Genomic DNA, 21,643 nt, shown 5'->3' with positions numbered 1-21,643 from the left:
CCAAGGCTCGGGGCATGACTTGTCCCCGGGAACATAGGGACAACGTGAAGCACGTAGAAGGACAACAACTTGCCTTGCAGCCAGGCAGCATCAGAGCCAGAACTAGAATCCAGGACCCTGACTCCTAGCTCCCTGTTCTAAGCCCTAGACTCCACTTCCACCACATGTCAGAACTAGCAGCTTGGAAGCCTGACCCCTTGCTCCTGTGCTAACCAGTGGACAACCGCTCGTCTCTGGCGGAGTTGCAGGTACTTCCCCACAGGGAACAAGTCAGAAAACCCCCTCAGCACAAAAGGGGAAGCAGAGGAGAGCTAAAGGAAGGCTGCACTGGACGGCCTGATATAAGTATTTACAGTGTGCAGTGCCTAGCCCAGTAGGGCTCTGGTCCATGACTGGAGCTCCTAGGCTGTACAGTAACCCAAATGACAGCGATGCTAAACCCAGCCGGTCTCCTTGACTTGCTTGATTGCTTCAGGGTTTCCTGTTAGCCAAGTCACTGAAAGACATTTCTGCACCGATCTTCTTCCACAGAGGAGCTCTGTATGGCCGGGCCTGAGCATGCAAAACTCTGAGTCAGACACCCCCAAAATCATGACAGTGACTTTAAAATCATGAGATTTTATCAAAACATGACACATTGGCGTCTTCTTCTTTGCCTTCTGATTTCTGAGCCTTCAGGGTCAAGTTTTTCTCTGCAAGCAGAAGGGTTAGAAACTTACTCATTTTTTAATGTGAGGACAAGGTGGATGAGGTAATATCTTTTATTGCACCAACTTGTGTGGGTGAAAGAGAAGATTTCAAGATCCACAGAGCTTCCAGACCTGAAGAAGAGCTCTGTACAAGCTTGAAAGCTTCTCTTTCACCAACAGAAGTGAGTCAATAGAAGATATTCCCTCACCCACCTTGTCTCTTTCATATCCTGGAACAACAGGTCTACAACACCACAGTGAATTTACTTCTTAATGAAAGCTGAGCTAATCCCATATTCACCTGATTCCAGGAGCTGGAGTTTTAAGGAAATCACCCAATATCGCATCAAATTGTGAGAGTTAGCAACACCGAGGAGCTGGCCCATGGGGTGAGCTTATGGAAAACATTCTTTCAAACAAGCTGTCAATGCCGGATTCTTTGCTACTTTGAGGGACGTGGGACTTATTTTTTTTTTAAAGTCCGAAGCAGGAAAACCCCCTAGCTCATTTTAAAACCCTTTTAAAATGGACCCCTCTTCCCTTCCCAATTGCTGAGCCCATTTTCACCCACAGAAGCAAGGTGGTTCTGCTTCTCCTGCACATTCCAGACCAGCAGTTCTTCAAACTGTGGGTCGCGACCCTGTTTTAATGGGGTTGCCAGAACTGGTGTTAGACTTTCTGGGGCCGAAGCTGAAGCCTGAGCCCCACCACCCAGGGCTGACACCACACCACAGGTTTTGCCGCCCCCCCCGCCCCGGTGCAGGGCAGTGGGGCTCAGACTTTGGGACCCCCTGCCCTAGGCAGCAGGGCCCCCCGAACTGGGGCATCAGGGCTCAGGCAGGCTCAGACTTCCATGCCCCCTTCTGGGGTCATGTCGTAATTTCTGTTGTCAGAAGGGGGTTGCATGCAAAGAAGTCTGAGAACCCCTGTTCCAGACAATCCCAATGCTAAGGAGCAACGGGGAAAGTCTTGGGGTTTCTTTGTGAAGACTTGGTTCATTTTGGAGGGGTCACGGGGAGGTCAGAGTTCACCCAAATGTTGTTGCCACCCCTTCTTTAACATCTGTGTGGGCCACCAAGACACTGGGCTCAGCTCTGCCCTCTGCAGGGTGCAGCGGTGGGCAGCAGCTGAGCCCTGGAGTCAGGGAATCAGCAAGGGAGGGCCATGGCCAGTTTGAAAAGGAGTCTCCCCTTTTCACAGCTCTCACCCCCATTTTGCACTGGAGTTCAGGGCTGCACCATGCCGTGGTGAAGCAGGCCCCTGCCTTTAAAGAGGTGCTGTTGCAACTGATGGTGAAAACTGGGCCCATCAGCTCAGGTGGTGCCCGTCTATCCGACAACTTTTCACTTCCCACCCAGCCGAATCCGGGGTGAAAATCCTGCCTCCCAGAGCGCTCGGGGGAGAGAGGGTTTGAGGAAGGGATTGTGGGGGAGAGGGACAGCAAGGACAGAGGAGAGATGCAGAGAGGCTGCTGCAGAGGAGAAGCTCTTGGGCCAGGCTGGGAGCAGGGAGGTGAGTAGGACATACACAAACAATAACAAAGATTGGGGGGAGAGGGGGGAAGCAGCCTCTGCAGCCTCATGAAGCAGCTGTTGGGGGGGGGGTAGCTGCACTGGGATTTCTGCTGCCAAGGAGCCCTCTCATAAGAGTCCCACCCCTCTTCACGGGGTGCTTAGCTGCACAGGGAGTTCCAGCCCCATGGGGCTGGGGGAGCCCTGCAGTCAGTGCTTAGCACAGTCCCTGCTGGGGATGGCCTGCATGGCCCAAGCTGGGACCCAAGACCTTAGTGAGCCAGGGGAAACCCTCTGCTGGGAGGCTGCTCCCTCTCTTAGGCCTGGCCTCACTGGTTTGGGCCAGACTGAGCTGGGCTCAGCTGGGAGCTGCTCTGTGCAAGGCGTCACCCAATCCAGCCCGCTGGGGAGTGGCCATCTCTGACCCCCGGCTGGGGCATTAACAGCAGGTGGCTGGAGATAAAGGCAGGGAGGTGCCTTGCTGAATCTCGGGGACACACCTACCAAAGCCCAGGTCACACAGCATATGCATGCCAGAAGCTGGCAAGGTTCTCAGGCCTGCCTCCCCAAGGCTGGATTAGCAGCCTTGCCCACTGCTGCAGCAGGCAAAGGGCCCAGCCTGAAGCCCAGAGCCAGACCGTGGGAAGATCTGGGGGATCGCTTTGTAGAGACTGGCCTGCTCTTACCAATGACGCATCAGAGTTGTAGACTCCTCGGGCTGCCCCTGCCCATGGTGGAAGCTCCCTGCAGCACTCTGGCACCTGGGAAGCTGCCCGGCCGGCTCTTATCTGGCTGCTCTGGACAAGCCTTGGTTCCAGCGAGCAGCACGGAGGGGTCGCCTCAGCCCCCAGCAGTCCGCCTACTACAGCTAGTGCAGGCGAGGGGCTTCCAGCCCCCAAGGAGCAGCCAGGCTGAATCGTAGCTCAGGCAGACGCCGGCTGGTCTCTGCGCAGGACAGCAGCAATTTGGTTACAGAGGGTCAGTACAGCCCCGTGCACCCCACACTCAGGCTTCACTTGGAGGGAGGCAAAACCCAGCCCCAACCTCTTCCCTTCTGCTAGTGGCTGGAGCAGAGGCCTGGGAGCCACGTGTAAGGGGCTCCATGCCAGTTTCTGGCACTGATCTGCTGCATGACCTGGGCCCAGTCATATTCCCTCTCTGGCTCCGTTTTCCTGCCTGGGGGATGGGTACCTGCCTCTCAGGCCAGGACTGGGGTTAACAAACATACCCTAGTGCTGTGCTTTGAGGGCACACGCCGTTACACTTAAAACACCCACAGCTGGAGCACCACCTTTGGACCAGATTCCCAGCAGGGCTGAGCACCCACAGCTCCGGCTCAGGGCCTTGAGGCTTACATGGGGCTCAGCCCCTCCAAGAACCAACTGTGAGGTTGGGCAACAGAAACGTGGCTGCTTCTGAAACTGGGCCTGAGTGCAGGAGCTCGGAGGTACAGGGCTGGGACAGGCCTACTCAAGGGCAGGATTCAAACCCTCTCCCCTTCCATAGGGCTGCATGAAGGCAGCAGAGCTGGGCATCCCTCTGCTTCACCCCCACCTCGCTGGCTGCAGGTCCCACTCTGGCTGAACGGACACAGTAGGACCCGGGCCAAGAGCCAGCATGTTAGGACAGTGCCCAGCCGGCAGCCCCTCTCTGCTGGGTGGATGGATGAGGGAAGGGGCTGGTGTGGCCTAGGAGACCGGGTTAACAGGGCTGGGCAATGCCCAACCAGTCAGCAATGAGCCCCCTGCAGTGCACTCCCACTTCCCAGCGCAGCCAGGGGCTCAGGGACTCCTCAGCATCTGTGGAGTGGCTGTCTCTTGCCATGCAGCAGCAGCCGGGGGTGCAGGAAGGGCAGGGCGAGGCAGGCCTGCATAGCCCCACGGCCTTATAAATGTACCAGTCCCTGCACATCACCCCGCGCCCCTCACTCCCCCCAGGCCAACTGCCCATCCCTCTTGCTCCTGCCCCCAGACTCCCACCCCACCCCAAACCCTACTCCCCACCACCACTGAAGCAAGAACAGGCCTGCAGCATGCAGCCCCCCCAGCTGCCCTGCTCTGTGTGTTGGGCCTTAAAGGCCCCCCCATTACTGGGGAGGGAAGGTCTTACAGCTGCAAGTCAGGCGCGCCCTCCCCCCCCCTTCTTCTCCAAATGCAGGGATCTCAGCTTCAGAAGTTTCCCAGCCAGTTGCCATGGCAACTCCTCACCCCATCCCTGGCCACTGTAGCCAATGGCAACGCTCGGGCCCAGGCTTCCCAGGCCTGATTTCTGGAGCTCTAAAAACAAAATCAAAAAGACCCCGAGTCAAGGATTTCCACCCCACCTCCCCAAACTCCTGGAAGGGCCTGTGCTCCCCACAACCTGCCCAGCGCCAGGGCCTCGGCCTCAGCAAGCAGCGATGACAGTGCATGCAAGGCAGAGCCCCGGCCCTGCACAGCACGTGGGGAGGGCAGCTTGACCGTACAGCCCTGCTAAGATACCCAGGGCTGCCCTGCTTGGCTCCCGGCAGCCACACCAGGACAGGGGCGAGGGGGCAACACCCAGCTGGGCCAGGTCCTTGGGAGAGCTAGGCCTCCTGCCTAGTCTTAGCGAGCCTGGCCCCTCGTCTAGCCAATGCCCCTTGCTGCTGGAGATTCACCCCACGGGCATCTCCCGGGGGGAGGTGAGGGGAGTTCACTTGAGCTGAAAGAGGAACAGGGTTCTGGTTGCAGCTGCATCAGGCTGCTGCTGGGCCACAAGGGTCCCAGCAAGGATCCCCCACCCACCCAGCCCCTGATCTCCAAGAGCCAGGGGTGCAGGCTAGGCCGGCCTCCAGCAAGGGATGCAGAGGCAGCACCCCCTCCTGGAGCCACAGCGATTGCCTGGCCCGGTTCTAATCCAGCCCTGCCCCGGTTCTAATCCAGCCCTGCCCCATGTCACCACGGAGGACGGACAGGGGGAAAGGCTGATTGCAGGCTGCTCCTTCCCCCATCCCTCCCATCCAGGATCTACTCTTCCCCTAGGATCAGGAGAGGCAGGATGGCACCCTAGGCTGCTGAGCAGCTACATGCCCCGCCACCAAGGGCTGCCCCACAAAGGGAGCCCAGGAGTAGCCCCCAGTGTGACTGTTTGAGCCCTAGGTACAGACACAGGCTGGCTGGCCCCTCCCAGCGGTATGACACTGCAGGGTTTAGCATGCTCTCACAACCAGGGCTAGCATGGGTGGCTCCTCAAGCCAGCAGTTACACCTCTAGTGCAGGGGGAGAGAGGGCCTCAGGGCTGAAGCATAGCTATGTGCAGGAGGCAGGGGGAAAACCCACGGCCATGCCCTGGCGTAGACAGCGCTACGCTGCTGGAAGAATCCTAGCTCCTGCCCCTTGGGGAGGTGGATTAGTTTACAGGGAAGGGAGAACCCCTCCAGGCCCCGTAGTGAGCAGACACACTGAGTGGTATAGCAGTAGGGCTGCTGCATTTTCACTGTAGATGCACCCAGGGGTGAGTTTAGCACTAATGACCCCAGCTAGCTCTGGCAGCTGCGTGGTACAGGCTGCTGCTAGCAGCGCTTACCTGGCCCTACCCGGGGTCCTCACAGTGTGGCTTGGAATAGTTAGATCAGAGGGCAGTCGCCAAGGCTAATTCAATCCATCATCCCCCTCTGCCGAGGCTACGAAGCACAGGCCACTTCCACCAGGGTCCGACCTGAAGGACCCAGCTTGATGTCTGCACGTCCCAGGCTTCGCCCAGCGAGGGGAACTTGGTGATGTGAGAGCTGCACCCCCATAGCCTGAGGCAGGAATTTACATCAATGAAAACCAATGCAAGAGTCTGTGTGAACAGCTGCAGCCTGCTGCACCAGTTTGAGTTCTCTGGCAGATCAGCCCCTGAACTTTCACTGGCCGCCCCCAGGTCTTGCTCCAAGAACCCCCACAAACCCCACTGCCTCCCCCTCGTTGTGCATTTGGAACCAAGGCCGCCTGGCCCTGCTAGGCAGCCACAGAGCACACAGCAATTTGTTGGGCTAGTGTCTCTTTAATGCTTGTTCAATACATTTACCAAACCATAACATCGTGTGTGCAACATTGTGGCGTGTGTCGGTGTCTAAAACTTCTAGCAAACCCACCCCCTGCCCCGGCCTGGGAGAAGTCACAAAGGGGTGGAGAAACAGGTGGTTACCACCCCCCACATTTTGAGCTATAAGAAGGTGGGGCAACCTCATGATCTCCTTCCCTCACCCCCTCTTTAAAAACATCTTCTAGCTAAGAAAATATATAAAGCACTAAAAGGTGAAACATTCAATTCCCCTTTCCCCACCCACCCCGCAAACATCTCCTAGACACATAGTACAATACAATCAAATGTAAAAAGGCCTCCAAGCCCAGCCAGGCGAGCACTGAGAACAGGATTAAACCCTTCTGCCATGGATACAAGAGGGGATGAAATCTGCAAGGAGCTGAGCCCCCCTTCCCAGCAGCTCACCCGGGGGGGACGCACTGGTGCCTCACAGTGGTAATCAGATAAATAAGAACCTTCTGTGTGTAGCAATTTTGGTTTTTTTCTTCATTTAAAAAAAAATTTACAAAAAAAGGTAAGTTGCAAACTTACAAAACAGGTTAGTGTCACATTCTCTCCCCAAACTTGCTCTTCAAGATGAGTTAGAGAAAAAGAAAGATGCGGAAGCTGTGGAGAAGCTAGAACGTGGCTGGGGATTCAGGCCCCCCACAAGTTTCATGCCTAGCGGTGCCCCCTGAGATCTGCTTGGCCTACGCAGACTGCTGGGGTCAGCAGCAGGGACGCAGGGTACAGGAGACAGGAGCGGCAGGGTTTGCAGAAGGGGGATGTTAGCTGAAGTCAGGAGCACCCCTGGTTAGTTTTGACACAGAGATTGGAGAAGGGGAGGGGGGGCTGTTACAAGACAACTCCAATTCCCTTCCTCCCTGGGAGACATTCACACCCCCCACGCCCAGGCCCTCTGCTCCCAGCAATCACACTTAACATGAACTTTCAAAAGGCCCGTGAAATTTGGCTTTAAAACATTTACAGCAACATTAGGGCTTCTGAGGTCCGCCATGGGGTGGGGCTGGGGTTGCCAGCCCAACCACCCCCACCAGGCAAGGGAGACTGGGCTGGCATGGGAACGCTCTAGCAGGGTTGGGTCACAGTTCCACACCCCATGCAGGGAGAACCCACTCCATGCTCCACTGCTTTGGAAAGCAGGAAAGCATCAGTCCAGTCCAGCCCCCACCAGCCCCAATTCAGCTTCAAACCTCCCTTAATCTGGGTCAAGAGATCGTGTCCACCTGGGAACCTGGCATCTCTGTGGGGGCAACAGGACAGTTGGGACTTTAGTTTTGAGGGGCACAAGGAGACTAATAGCAGCTGGGGGAAGGGCAGTCAACTGGGATACAGCCCCCCACCACTATAGCAGCCCCCCTCCCTGGCACATGGTCATGCTGTCAGGGGCATCACTGGGGTGTATGACTCGCAGACTCGTTTCACTTGTGCCCTCAGCCAGAGGATGAGACTCCAACTGGCTGCCAAACAACAGGGAAGCGACTGGATGCTACCACTGATTGGAGCCCCAGTCCAGGCTGCCCGTAGGAGCCCTGGGGCGATGCTGCAGTGGGATGGCCATTGCTGCATCACCTGACCAGTGTAAGGTACCTGCTTGACATCAGGGAGGGCAGACTGGTCCCGTTTCCATCACTGGGGCGGACAGAAGAGGGCCGTGCCTGGGCTGGGGAGAGAGGCAAGGAACAGCTATCCTGTAGCACACCTCGGCCCCCAGCCACAGAACCTGCTCCCCACCTCTGCCAGCAGTGGGGATTACAGACCCGGCCAACCCACGATCCAGCCCCCCATCCCCCTGTAGGGATACAGAGCAAGAGGCTGGGGCCTGTGTGCATGCAATAACCAGACGGTGAGTGTCTGTGGTGCACAGGATAGGAGAGGTAAGCACTCAGTGTAACCCTTTCCAGTCCAGGGGAGATTCCCTCCCATCTTGCAGGAAGCTGGCCATGCAGAGCTCATTCCAATCTTACAGTGCCTCTTCCCAATCACCCATGGCCAACGGGGCCTTGCCAAGCCCTCCCCCCTTCCAATGGGTTGCGATGTGCAATGACTGTGGGCGATCTCCCCTCTGCAAGGTCCAAAGCACCTGCTCCAAGTCTGGCTGGAAAGGGTTAACGCGGGCCGCCTTCAGAACTCCACTTTGCATGCTGGGAAGGTCTCGTCCTGCATGGCCACTGTACTGTTGCTGCCCAGCACTGTGATGCCCAGCTCCTGCTGGCGCTCGTGGGTTTCCTGGTACCATTCGTGCATCACCAGCGAATCAAAGGTTGGGATCAGGGTCACCTGAGGAGACCAATTTGAGAGTCACTCAGAGGCAGCAAGGTCTAGTGGGTCTGGCCCTGATGGAGCCAGGGCACCAGGGCTTCTATTTCTGCCACTTCCCTGCTGGGGGATCCTGGGCATGTCACATCTCTGCCTGTTTCCCCTCTCCCCCCCCCTTTGTCCCATCTGTTTCAGACCCCAGCTCCTTGCAGTGCGTCTGCGCAGCACCCGGCCCATGGGGCTCTGATCTCAACTGGGGACGGGCACTGCTGTGTTAAACACTCTGGTGGGGCAGACGGAGGCCGGAGCAAGGGGAGGTTCTGCCTCCCTCAAAATATGGGCACAAACAGCCTCACCACATCTCCAGCTGCTTCTGCCCCAGCTCAAAGCCACCCTGCCCCAGCCGCCAACACTTGTGCCAAACAGGGACACTGAGGCACACCAGTGACTATCCCCCAGGTGAGGTCACAGAGTTAACAGTTCAAAGGTCAGGGCCCCTCCTGCCTCAGGAGAACCCAGCCGCCCCTGCTCCAAGCCATGGCTACGTGGCCGAGCCCCCTACATCGACACGCATAAGACCGCAGCTTTTCCGCCGGCATGGTACCGCCACCTCCCCCACCGAGCCGTGCCATGCCAACAGACACAGCTGTGCCCCGAGTGTAGGGTGACCAGATGTCCTGATTTTATAGGGACAGTCCCTTTTTTGGGGTCTTTTTCTTATATAGGCTCCTATTACCCCCCACCCTGATTTTTCACACTTGCCCACCCGAGTGCCTCTGCACAGCGGGGTTGTCGGGGTAGCTGTTCTGGAAGGGGGCGATCCCCCCCCCCCCCCCACTCCTCACCAACACAGCTACACCGGCATAACTCTCCTGTTCAGACCAGGCCAGAGTCCAGTTCCCTGGTGGCCTCTGCTGAGTCCCCCCTCCCGCTGCAACCCCCCACAGTAACCACCGCCCCCCCAGCTGAGCCAGATGCCCCGAACGATACACACCGGGGACTTCTTGGATCTGGCCAGTAGGGGGAGCAGGTTCTCCCCACAGGACTCTGCCAGGGGAGGAGGCGGCCAGCAGCATCCACAGCCAGCTGGATGGCACAGCCCATGCAGTGGGGCAGCACTCCCAGCTCCCGCTCAAGGCAGAAACACTCCCCCCAAGCAGAGGGCTCGGGGTTGGAGCATGGGGCAGGGATATGGTTACCCGAGACCCCAACCAGGCCCCCCCGCAAGCCTGCCTGGCCATGCTCAGCGCTGCCCCCTGCTGCCGTCCTGCCAAGCCCCACCTGGACATCACTCCCCCAGTGATGTTTGCCCGCCAGCAGCGCATCCAGGATGGGTCGCATGACGCCCTCTTTGACATGGTCGTCTCCGCTGATGACGTAGCAGAGGGAGCGGATCCGCCGGAAGAACTCCTCGTCCACCGTCCTGGCGCTCCAGGAGCCAGGGATGTAGGCCAAGTCCAAGTAGATTGGCGGCTCAGGGGGAGAAAGGGCCTTGGAGCCTGAAATTGCAAGACGGGGGAGCTTTTAGACACAGGGGGCAGGGCCAGGGCTCCAGCAGGGAATGCCAGGCGGCCCGGTGCACAAGGGCCACACTATTGAAACATGATCAGAGATTTTGGGAACCTTGATTTCGGGCATTGCAGAAGGGCTCAATTTGTGCCCAGTGCTGAATGCCAGCCCACAGTCTGGCCCTTCCAGGCATCTCCCATTGGGACACCCAACAATGTCCAGTCACTTGACACATTCGATCCAGGATCCCAGGCTCGCTCTTGCACACCCACACCTGCTAGGGCACTTCCAGCACTGTCTCTTTACTGGAGTTTTAACTAGATTTTAAATCCAGCATCTCGCTCCCTTTGCTATTAGGGATGGTCACTCTCTGCATCTGGCTGAGCCTGGCTGTGCAGGGAATGGGTCACTAGCTCCCTGGGTCTGCAATGCAGCAGGGGGGCTCCAGAAGCTTTGCAAGAGGCTCTTCTGGAATCCACACATCTGGGCCCTGAGTTACGTGGGACTCGGGCTCACCAGCACGCAGGAACACCAGCCTTTTAGTTCCTACGCGCTGCAGGATTCCCCAGGATCCAGACAGCCCAGGCCAAGCCCCCCCCCCCCCCAACTACCGTGCTCACATGCCTCAACTCAGCCCCGAAGGAGCCAACATCTGGGGCATGGCCACCCAGTCTGTGGCACACTCCCCCAGAGCCAGAGCAACTCCCACCTGGCACATGCAAACTCTGGTGGTGCCATGGGCACCGACAGCAACGCAGCTCATCCCACAGGCCAACACACACCTGCAGTGACTGCCGTGGGCTGCAAGGCCCCATATATCCTCCACCCCCCGAGCCAGCCAGTCCCCTCGGCCTGGGGCTGGGTTAGCATGGGAGTGACAGGCTCTGCTCCTGGCCTGGGATCAGCTGGACTCTACGCCCCATCCCCATTCAGCGTGACCGCAGCAGTTACCTGCGGGAGATGATCTGCCGGCTCCCGAGAGCGGCCTGGCCCCAGCGCTGCGGCTCTTGAGCGATGCTCTGGTGTCCCCGCCGGCCCCGAGGCGTGGGCCCTTCTCCATGGGGGTGCCCTTGGCTGGGGGAAGCGTCCTGACCTTGTCTGCTGAGCCCATGGGGCCTCTGGCCTTGCTGCCCAGGGTCGAGTGTTTGGGGTTTTCGGCTTTCTGGGACATGGGGGCCGAGCCCAGGCGGGAGGGAGTCCTCTTCACCTTGCCAGCGGGCTCCTTCTTCCCCGTGCAGGCCTGCTCTGAGGGCACAGCCTCTGGATCCACCATGCAGATGCCAGGTTGGGCAGGAAGGGGGCAGGGGTCTTTCAGGGGGCCAGGAGGAGGGTCTCTGGCCCGGGCAGGGCCCCTGGCCAGGTGCTCCGACTCTTCATCTGAGTCCAGCCCGCCATCGGCCGTGATGGAGGGGCAGTCGTCGGTGGCAGGAGGGATGTCTGAGTCTGAGAGCGTGGGGAGGGACTCGCTCCCAGAGGTGGGGGGGGTCTCCGCGGCGTGCGGCGGCTGCAGCCGGCGGCCCTGGCTCCTCAGGCCTCTCCTCTGGGCCAGGGGCTTGGCCAGCTCCTGGGAGAGGTCGCTGTCATTGGACAGGTCCCGGGGGCTGACGTTGAGGGAGGGGGGGCGCTCTGACTTGGGGTGCTCAAACTCGCAGGGCGATACCAGGCACAGGTCCACGTCGTGGGGGGAGTCGGAACGGTGCCCATGCCGGCGCAGTCCGTCCGCCCCGTCGCTGCCCAGCTGGGCGTGGTGGCAGGGCTGGATGGGCAGGGACAAGCTGCCTTTGCCCACCGAGGCGTCTGGCTCTGGGGTCAGCCCGCCCGCCTGCGGCTGGTTCAGCTCCTCTTGGGGCGACTCGCTCACTGGGGGTAGCACCTGCTCGAAGGAGACCGACAGCGACTCATCCACCTCGGTGGAGTGGGGGGAGCCCACCTCAGCCGGCAGCGAGGGGGTGGTGATGGTGGGCGAGACGTCAGGGAGCTCGTCCTTGAAGGGGCTGAGGGACAGGCAGCCCGCCTGCTTCTCCTGGGAGGAATGACAGGAGTTGAACTGTTTGTTGTCGTTGTGGCCCGTCGCCAGCTCCTCTACCATGACTGCGTTCTCCACCGGGGACTGGTGGAACGGGGTGTGCCTGGCACTGGCCGGCCCCGAGCTGGGGGGGGACATCATCTCCAGGGTCTTCTCCTCGGAGCTGCCGCATGGGTCCTCGGCGCCCTCCTGGCAGTGGTTGAGAAGCCCCGTGGGCGTTAGGTCGAAGTCCACACTGTGGTCGCTCTTGGGGGTCTTGGCGAGGGGGGAAGGGGGCCAGATGGCCTTGAGCGGGCTAGTCTCTAGGTACCGGAACCCCTGGGGGCTGTCCAGCTCTTCTGGGTCGAGGCCGTTCTCCTGGCAATCCATGGGCCCCAGCCCGGCACAGCCAGCTGGGCCCTCAGTGCCACCACACTGCCCAGCCTCCCCGTTCTCCAGCGGGGACGGCTCCAGCTCACTCTCCGCTGCGGTGATCCCCTTGTCTGTTGACTCCTCCTTCTGCCTGGCCTCGGTGCCCGCCCATGCCGCCTCCTGTGTCAGGGCCTCCAGGGACAGTGACTTGGAGCCTTCCGACCCACCAGCCTCAGGGGGCTTCTTGCCAGCTGCACCTGCCTCCTTGGCCGCTTTGGCCTTGGGCTTCTCCGGCTCCTTCTTGAGAGTGGATTTCTTAAGGCTCCCTGTCCTGAGGGCCAGCTTGCGGGGCTCCAGCCCAGGCGGCTTGCGGGCAGGCGGCTTTGCGGCCTTCCCCTCAGCCTTGCTCTCCTTGGCATCCTTCCGCAGCAGCTCAGCTTTCCCCTCCCTCTTCACGGCCTTCCCCTCGGCGCCATCTTCCTTCTTCAGAGGCCTCTTCTCCTCCTTCCTCACCTCCTCGGGCAGGGACTCTTTCTTGGGCGGGGCCTTCTCCTTGCTCAGCTTCAGCCTCACATCCGGCTTGAGCTTCTCAGCTGAAGAGTCGAGCTTGGCTCTGGGCTCCTCGGCTCTCTCCTCCTCTGGCCTTGCCTTGGCCACCTCGCCCGGCCCTCTGGCCTTCTCCTTGGGCGCTGGCTTCACCTCCCTCTTCTCTGACTTGAGGGCTTTCTCCTTGAGAGCCGGGGGCCCAGCCTCCACCAGGCTCAGTCTGGAAGCAGACCGGAGGCTCTCCTTGGACGCCGACTTGAGGCTCTCCTTGCTTTCTGCCCTCTTTGGCGTGAGCTGCTTCTCGGGACGGGGAGCAGCCAGCGCCTTCAAGTCCTTCTCAGTGACCACCGGGTGTTTCAAAAACGCCAGGTGCTTCACCTTCTCCAGCCCCTCCAGGATCCTGCCCTGCGGGGTGCAGCCTGGGAACAGGACCCGGATGATCTTCTCCAAAGGGCTGGCGGGATGCCAGACCAGCAGGGCGCAGATGGAGGTCAGGCACTGCAAGGGCAGCTCCTGCTCACTGGGGTGGCCGTTGCCGGACCAGTGCTGCAGCAGGAACTCCAGCTCCTTGCTGCCCCGCACCGGGTTCAGCACGTACATGTCCAGTCTGCCAACGCCCATCTTTTGGAACAGCACCGTGGGCCCCAACTTGGGGCCGCTGTCCCTGCAGAGTGGGTTGGGCCTGATCCCCAGCTTCTCCAGGTAGCGTAGAGTCAGGCTGGCTTCATCACAGCTCTTCAGCACCCTAGAGTTTCCCTCAATACCCTTCAGCTTCTCGGACGCGTTGAGGAACATGACGCCCAGCTCGGGGGAGATGAGGTTCTTCACCCAGTCCCCGTTACTCTGGGAGCCCTGTGAGGAGGGGTCCTCCTCTAGCTCAGCGACCTTCCTCTGCAGCAGGCTGTTGACCCCCGGCAGGCTGTCCGTGCCGATGTGCGTCACCAGGATGGAGTCAATCCGGTCCAGGTGGCGCACCAGCTTCCAGAAGGAGGATTTGGGGTTGGAGCCCCCGTTCACCAGGACGTTGAACCCGTTGACAGCAAAGAAGGCTGTGTCCCCCCTCCCGCCGGGGAAGACGTAGCAGCACGGCTTGGAGAGCTTCAGGAAGCCCACCATGGTCGGGGGCTCCAGCAGGTCAAAGGGGGACTGTGGCTCCAGGGACTCCGAGAGGTATTCCACAAACTCCTGCAGCCCCTCCATCTCCGGCAGCATGCAGCCTGGGTTGATCCGCAGCTCAATGAAGTCCTGGAGGTTGTACTGCTCCAGGCTGGAGTCCTGCCACTCCCCAAAGTCAGGGCAGCTGACGGTCAGGCTGGCCTTGGCCGAAGGATCTGCAGAGCTCAGTATCTCCCCAACCTAGAGAGAGAGAACCCATGGTCAATGCCAGCACCTGGCTGAGTTCAGTGTAAAGCGACAGGCTGCTGAGTCATCCCTTGTCAGCCGATCCAGAGCTCCAGCCCGGCCATCCCAGGGGTTAGACAGACACGCCACCTCCAACCCGGACTGAGACACGAGTTCCCAGAGGGGTGAGGCCAGTCGGCAGCCACTAGACAGCCCCACCCTGCCCTCCTTCACCAATATGGGGAAGGCCATCCCATAGCAGGTTTGGCCGTGACACTGCAGTGTCACTCAGCTCAGCATCATTTCCCCTGTGGTCTGTGCTATCAGATGATTGTGCATGGGGGCGATCATCACTGCGAGCCCAGACTCTTCCCTTTGCATCATGGGAACATGCCCCACGAGCGCCGAGGGCAGCAGCCCACCTACTCTGCACCCGATCCTCCAATTCCCACCCCTGCACTTCCTAATTGAGCAGCCCTGGCTGCTGGTGTGATTCAGAGCGCGCTCCCTGCTGGGGAAGGAGAGATGCTACTGCCGAGCAAGGCCACGTTTGCACAGAAGCGTGGGCCTGGCATGGGGAGCAGTTCCAGGGCTGCTGGAGAAGCAAAGCCTTGGCCACACACAGCAAGGGGACCTGAGGCTGCCAGACTTCCAGCAAGACTGAACCTGCTGCTACGCCTGCTAGGTGGTGGGGATGAAGAGGCCTCATATGGACAGTTCTGGATGCAGCACTGAGCAACAGCCCAGCTCCATCAGCACCACTAGAGAGTGGGACTCCACCAGCCCCACGCCCTTCCCACAGGGCTTCGCTGCTGGTGCCTAGAGCTGCACATTCAGCCAGTTTACAGCCACTCCAGCTGGGGCTCAGGATCCATGGGGCTAGTGAGAAAAAAGTGACTAGGGTCCAGAGGGGCCCACACTGGAGTCACCTTCACTGCCAGCAGCCATGTCAAGGTTCTGCAATGTTTCCTCCTGCAGCCAGAGGTGGAAAGGCACACGAGCCCTGAGCCAGGAGAGAGAGACATGTCTCCGCATCAGACAGTAATGGGATTACCCAGGCCTCTCCCCCAGCCCCATTAGGAATCAGAGCTGCCTGAAGGAAGGCGTTTCCTGGCCCAGAGCTCACGGCCACAAGGGTTAGCCGCCAAGGGACGGATCGCGGGCACGGTGCCAGGACACACCTCTTTGTCCGTGAAGATCTGGAGGAAGTCCCGCAGAGAGAAGCAGCCTGTCTGCAGCATCAGCTCCCCGGTCTGCTCCACACAGGGCCCGGCGAACACCAGCAGCTTGTGCTGGGACACGTCCGTGATCAGGTTCCGCAGCTGGGGACCGAGGGCGGTTGAGTTCAGCTGTCCCCACCCACCCCACCCGTGCTCGGGCCCGCCACCCAGGCCCACCGGCCTACACCAGCTCTAGGGGATCTTTGCTGCCACACAATGGAGCAGAGACCAAGCCCCGGGGGGGGGTGGGGGAGGAGGTATCTGCGGGGGAGGTGTTTGGGCTGGGGAGGCAGCAGGCGCCTGGCCTGATGGAGTGGGAAGGAGGACAGGATGTGAGAAGATCATGGAGGGGAATGCAACCCCTACACTCCTGCAGGGTGCTCGTGGCCAGTGGCCCGGCACCTCCTTGCCCCCCCCAGCACCCCCCTCCCCGAGATGGTAAGGGCCCCATTGGAACCCAGTTCCCTGCCCACCTGCTCACCTCATCGCACAGGGACTTATCCGAAGGGTTGAGCAGCACCAGTGTCTCCAGGACATCTCCCCGGTGGTGGAGGGTCCGCTGACCTGCCCAGGAACAAGAGGCCTCGGCGTTGAGACCAGCTCCCCTCCAGGTTTTGGCCCCCACTCCCTTCAGGGAAGGGCCAGGCTGGCCCGAGAGCTGCACAGAGGGTGGCTGCCCAGGGCACAACGAACTCATGGAATGGCGAGAGGCCGGGCAGCAAGGAGCCTCCAGACAGGAGCCTGGCAGCATACCATGCAGCACTCAGCTGGCATGGTCTGCCCCAACATATGCAACCCGTCCCAGAGCAGGGAACCCCAGGCAGCTCTTGGCTGACCCAGGAGGCTGTTCAGAGCGTGCACAGTTCACCTGCCTTCTGGACCACCGCTCCCCTCTGCAATGCCGCAGCACTGCCCCCCAGCACCTCTGGGACCCTGGACATGGAGAGCACATCCGGGTGGCGTTTCAGGGAGATGTCTGTGCCGGACTTAGACAAGGCTGGCTAAGGAGACAGCTGTCAGGCAGTGCAGTGCAGAGACAGCTGTCAGGCAGGGCGCAGGGAGGGGCAGAGGAAGGCCGGTCTTGGGGCTAAGGCCCTGGAGCCAAGAGATCTGGGTCCCTGGCTCTGCCACAGGCTCTGAGTAGCCTGAAGCAAGGTGCCAAGTCTGTGCCACAGTTTCTCCACCCAGGAAGCAGGGCGATCCAAGGCAGCCCCTGGAAGGGCGGTGGGCGAGTGCGAGAGAGAGGGGAACCCGTAGTTCCTGACGGCACACACCACAATCCCAGCTAAAGCTAGAGGTGCCGGACGGGATCGGCGCGCCGGCAGCTACTGCAGAACCCAGCTGCGACAGGGAGTTTGCCCAGCACAAGCTCTGGCCATCCCCAGGCAAGACCAGTCATTCTGGCAGCAGGCAGCCTGCCCAGGCAGGGACACAGGCCCACACACAGACCCCGCTGCTGCATGCCCCCTTCCCAGCCTCCCCCACCCCTTTCAGCCCGGCTGAAGTTCAAGGCTGGAGGCACGGCCGCTGCAGGACCCCACTGGCCGGAAAGCAGAGCTGTGAGCCCGGATGCCACAAGAGGCCAGCAGATCTGCTGAGTCGAAGGATGAGACTCCCCTCCCCCCCACACACACACACTTCCTTCCCACTGCGGGGGGGGAAGGAAGGAAGCGGAGGGGCTGACTCAACCCACGAGGGACCCCCCACCCCTGTGCTCTGCTCCCGATATGGCAACAGCACAGGAGCCGGACAGGGATTGTTTTTAAGCTACGAACACAACCCTCTGGGCTCCCCTACCACTCTGGCTGGAATGGGAAACGTAGCAGCCTTGCTAAGTGGCCGGCTCTGCCAAGGCCCCATGGGTACCTCGGCCCCTTGCCCCCATTACTCTCAAGGCCCTGGGGGTCCACAGATGGGGAGAGGGAGGCCCTGGCCTGAAGAGCTTAAATGGAAAGCAGAAAGAACCCATATCTTACTGATTGAGCAGGGCCCGTGGAGGGGAAGTGACTGGCCAGGTCACCCAGGCATCAGCAGGAGAGCTGGGAACCACACAGACCCCCTGCATGATTGACCATAGCGGCCACTTCAGCCTCCCTTCCCCCACTGGCCCCCCCACCAGAAGATAGGCCAGGCCCAGAGCAGCTAGATGACTTGGCCCTGCCAGTCCACTGCAGGGTTGGGAAAACACCCTGGGAGCCCTCTCCCTAGGCACACCTGAGTGATTCTCCCCTCCACGAGGAAGGTCATGGGCCAGCAGAGACCCAGGCCCACACGGGGCTGGCCCTTTGCAGCCCCAGCTGGAGGGCAGCGTTATGACCACTGGCATTTCCTGCTCTGTGCCCGGACGATGCGGCCCCAGCTCAGGAAGGCAAAGCGGACAGAAGCTGCCTTCCGGAGGCCATCAGCGCACCACCTCCTCCTCCCTGCAGGCATTGGGGGGGCAGACTCCACCTTTATTTTCTGGGGTTGTCGGGGGTGGTCCAAGGCAGCACAAACTGCTCCCCCAGCCCCATTTTCCTTCCCAAGGGTAGAGCTGGGGCATGGAGCAATGCGTGTCCAGGGACCACCGAGTACCGCTTCTAAGCCCCTCCCAGCCAGCAGTTGCATGGGTCTCAGCTCACCTGACCTCCCAACCGGAGCAGAGACTCCCAATAAGCCAGAGACCCAAGCTCTGTGCCCCCGGGCATGCAGTTGGGCACCATGCAAATGGCATCTAATGCAGACAGCTGCACTGCCCTTCACTAGAGGGCAGCAATGGGGCAGAGAAATGGCTCAGTGTGCAGGAAAGGAAAACAACCTGGAAGCCCAGCCCCCTAGCGAACTGGGCTGGAGGCTCAACGGGTAGCCACAGGCACGGCTCCTGCTCCTGACGTTTAGTGCCCCAGGAAGGGAACCGAATTGGCTTTAACTCCACGTGTTCAGCGTAATCCCAGAGCATGGAAGGAAGTGGTTCCATTGGGCTGCTAACAATCTGCTCTGCATGCCCCAACTCATGGGGCCCCAGGCCCACGAAGGCCAATTTATGGTCTGGGGGGCAGGAAGATCCGAGGCACAATTAGGCCACAGGGCACCTCAGGGTGTTGGTGCCAGCGAGCTGAGTGGTTTACTACAGCTCAGTCCCAGGAACGAAGAGAATTCACAAGCCTGCCAAGCACAGGCCTGTCGGGGGTTAAATTCTGCCTCCCTGAGCCAGCTGGCTGCTGGGCTGAGTGCCTTGGGGTCTGGAGGCCTGTACTCCACAGCACGGGGGAGCTGAGTCGCTAAGGGCTGGCCTGGGACTCAAACCCACGTTCAATTCCCTGCACTGCCAGAAACTGACCCTGGGCAAGTCACTGACTCAGTTTCCCCATCTGTACAACCGGGGGGGGGGGAGTGAGGATTTCCCTGCCTCACAAGGGTGGGGGATGGGCTGAGGGGCTCAGACACGAGAAAGCTGGACCCATTTAAGCCAGCCCAGTATCATTAGAGCAGACCAACCTCCCAGTGCCGACGCAGCTGTATCAGAGTGAAGGCATTTCACACCCTGCTAGCTACTCCCACACAGGAATGGTCTTAAACCTTCCTGGCACGTGGCACCTTTATAGCACCATCCCGTTGTAACAGGGGCCACTGTCCATTTAGAGATGTCCCGTCCCAACCCAACCCACAGTTAAATCAGAACAAAAACGGTTCAGTCCAGGCCTGAGCACCTGAGCTGGGCTGGAAGCTGCAGCCTCCCCAGAGCGGTCCATAGTCCCTTCCACCCTTGGCCTCCCACAGAGCAAAGGCTGATCGAGCACCTGGACTGGAAACGGGACACCCCTTGCCACGCCCATGTCACAGGGCCACCGAGCAGCTGCTGGCAAGCAGCGATTCCGTTACTGCCGGTCAGTGCTGCCTCTGAATCAGCAGCCTGGGGGGTCAGCGGCTCCCTATCTGGTTACCAAGCCCCCGAGCCACCCAGCCCCGTGCACAGAAGGGGCCTCTGAGTGCAGCCGCCCTAGTTTCCAGAGAGCTCGTTTGGAAGAGCAAACAAACGAACCCTAAAGGAAGTACCCGGGGAGGCTGGTCTGGCCGGACTGGAGGAGCCAGCCGGAGACACCTGGGCAGGAGGGAGAGCAAGGCGAGCACAGCGCTGGCTGCAGGGAGCCCATTTCACGGCCGGGGCACCCAGAAGGGATTTTAACCTCACGGCTTTGGGGTGTAAGCCAGCCCCTTAGATCTTGAGCAAGCCAGACACAGGCGGATGTGGGACACCAGCCCACAAGGGTATTTCTTCCACCTTCCTCAAACGCATCCAGGGCCAGCCGCTGCCAGAGACGGGCCCGAGGAAGGGCTCCGTGCAGGCGCCCGCATTCGCAGCCCAGCTCCGTTACATGCACGGCAGCCTGAGCTGGTCAGGAACGAAGGCATTTCTACTCTCCCATGGCCAGTCACTTCTGCAGAGAGGCCCGTAAAACCCTCAGCACACTCGTTCCGGCAAGGAGACCCTGTGCTGGGCTGCAGGCTGTCGGGACCCCTGTGCACGGCCCAGCCCCTCGGACAGGATCAGCGGCTCTTCCAAGACCGACAGCGAGGGAACGATGCCACACAGCGCTAGCCCACGAGCCACCTCTCCCGGCCCCGCGGTCACGAGACAGCCACACCAGCAGGGAGCAGAGCCAGGGATCTCCTGGCAGCTGCCCCAGCCCCTTTCCCCTCCCAGCCAGCGGCTGCACGGGTCTCAGCTCACCCCACCTCCCAACCGGAGCACGTGCCGCAGCCCAAGTAGATCACAAGGCAACAGATGAGCCCCGACGCCAGGCCGGAGGCTGCAGCTCAGCAACTTGCTGCACAGAGCCGGCCTGCTCCCCGGCGCGGGAATTGACAGGACCAGGGATCAGACACGCGTCCAGCCCCAGCAGCAGCCCGGGGCGGTGGGGACAATAGTGCTGATGGAGCGACCCTAGGCTCTCCCCAGGCTGGACGCGTGGAACACGGCAGTGTACGTGCTGGTCTCTCTCTCTCTGGCGCCCCATTGGTAGCCGAGGCTGGGGGAGGGTTTTACCCATAGCAGCAGCACTAGCTGGTGCCCACATTGTTTGAACCCAGCCCAACCGGTGCCTCTGCTCTCCCTGTGCCACAGGAGAGGGATGCTACCAGCACGGGAGGCTCTTTAATCTCCTTGGGGAAGGGGCGCTGTTCCGTCTGTACAGCGCCTAGCACCCCCGGCAACAGCCACGCTGCTCCCCACTCCGGAGCACAAGGTCTGGCTTCACCTCAGCCAGCCTGCAGGGGTTATGCTAGGAAAGCACAGCCAGGCCAACGTCCTGCTCCACCCATTGGGGTCCTCGAGCTCTTCAGCCCCCCTGGAAAGGGGATAGTCCGCAGGACCCAGCTACGCCTGACAAGCAACAGGGAGCTCAGACCCTCATGCAAGAAGCTCCCTTCCGTGGATGCCTTAGAGAAGGGCATAGGGGAAGCAGTACCAAAGTGGGTTAACCCCACAGTGGAGCAGCAGGGATCCCCCCAACACTTGTGTCTAGGCACAGATGTGGTGAACCAGCGGTTCCCCCCTACAAGATGAGCAGGGGAGTATCTTGCTACAGCATGGTTTTGACTTGGAGTCAAGACGTCCCACTGCGAGCGAGGTAGACGGAACAAGCCTGTCCCTCGATCGGGGAGGGCCGGCCCAAGTCTAGGCACTGCAGCTGAAGGCGGTGGGGCAGCGTAGCCAGAAGCCAGCCTGGGTGTGACAAGGCCTCACTGGAAGGTGCGTGGAGAGGGCCGCCGGCCCATCCTCCCAGCCCGGGAACCCCTCTGCGAGCCGCTCCCCAGGAAGAATGAGCGCGTTTGTCTGCTTGGAGGGGCCAGGACAGAGGCATCAGCTGAGGGAGAGCACACGCAAGCAACTCTGCACAGAAGCAGCTTTGTAGCCCTGGCTAAATGTTTGCCCAACCCAGCAAAACACCATCAGGAGAGGGCAAGGTCCGGGTCTGCAGCCGACAGGCAACTCCCGGAGCGACCCCTCCCCACACAGCAGGAAGGACTGCACTGCCTCCATGTCTATTTGCAACTCCCTGGGCAGCCTGGCCTGAGATACAGATTGCAACACGAATTAAACACCCAGATCCAGGCCGGGCATGCGTGGAATGGGTCACGTGAGGTTTCTGCTGATGCCGA

At 60.4% G+C, this 21,643-nt stretch overlaps 1 protein-coding gene across 2 annotated transcripts in view; it reads right to left on the bottom strand.

The window, feature by feature from the left end:
* Window positions 1-510: 510 nt before the first annotated feature.
* MAP1S (microtubule associated protein 1S) overlaps window positions 511-21,643 on the bottom strand; it is a 30,117-nt gene continuing 8,984 nt past the window's right edge. The window contains exons 3-8 of one of the 2 annotated variants that reach the window (XR_012156189.1): window positions 15,984-16,066; window positions 15,464-15,604; window positions 10,970-14,297; window positions 9,791-10,008; window positions 7,841-8,530; window positions 511-692 (exon numbers count right to left, since the gene is read on the bottom strand). Coding sequence is in view for 1 of the 2 variants with exons in the window: in XM_073324175.1 (XP_073180276.1) it covers window positions 8,375-8,530; window positions 9,791-10,008; window positions 10,970-14,297; window positions 15,464-15,604; window positions 15,984-16,066 (3,926 nt within the window). In the remaining variant the exon portion in view is untranslated. Of the gene's footprint in view, window positions 693-6,188; window positions 8,531-9,790; window positions 10,009-10,969; window positions 14,298-15,463; window positions 15,605-15,983; window positions 16,067-21,643 lie in introns of those variants that run through there. The other variant, XM_073324175.1, reaches the window with a different exon arrangement.

The sequence above is a fragment of the Lepidochelys kempii genome, chromosome 25 (genome assembly GCF_965140265.1).
Source record: "Lepidochelys kempii isolate rLepKem1 chromosome 25, rLepKem1.hap2, whole genome shotgun sequence".
In the NCBI taxonomy this organism is placed as follows: Eukaryota; Metazoa; Chordata; order Testudines; family Cheloniidae; genus Lepidochelys; species Lepidochelys kempii.
The sequence above is the reverse complement of the archived record's forward strand: the minus strand, read 5'-3'. Positions and strand labels throughout refer to the sequence as shown.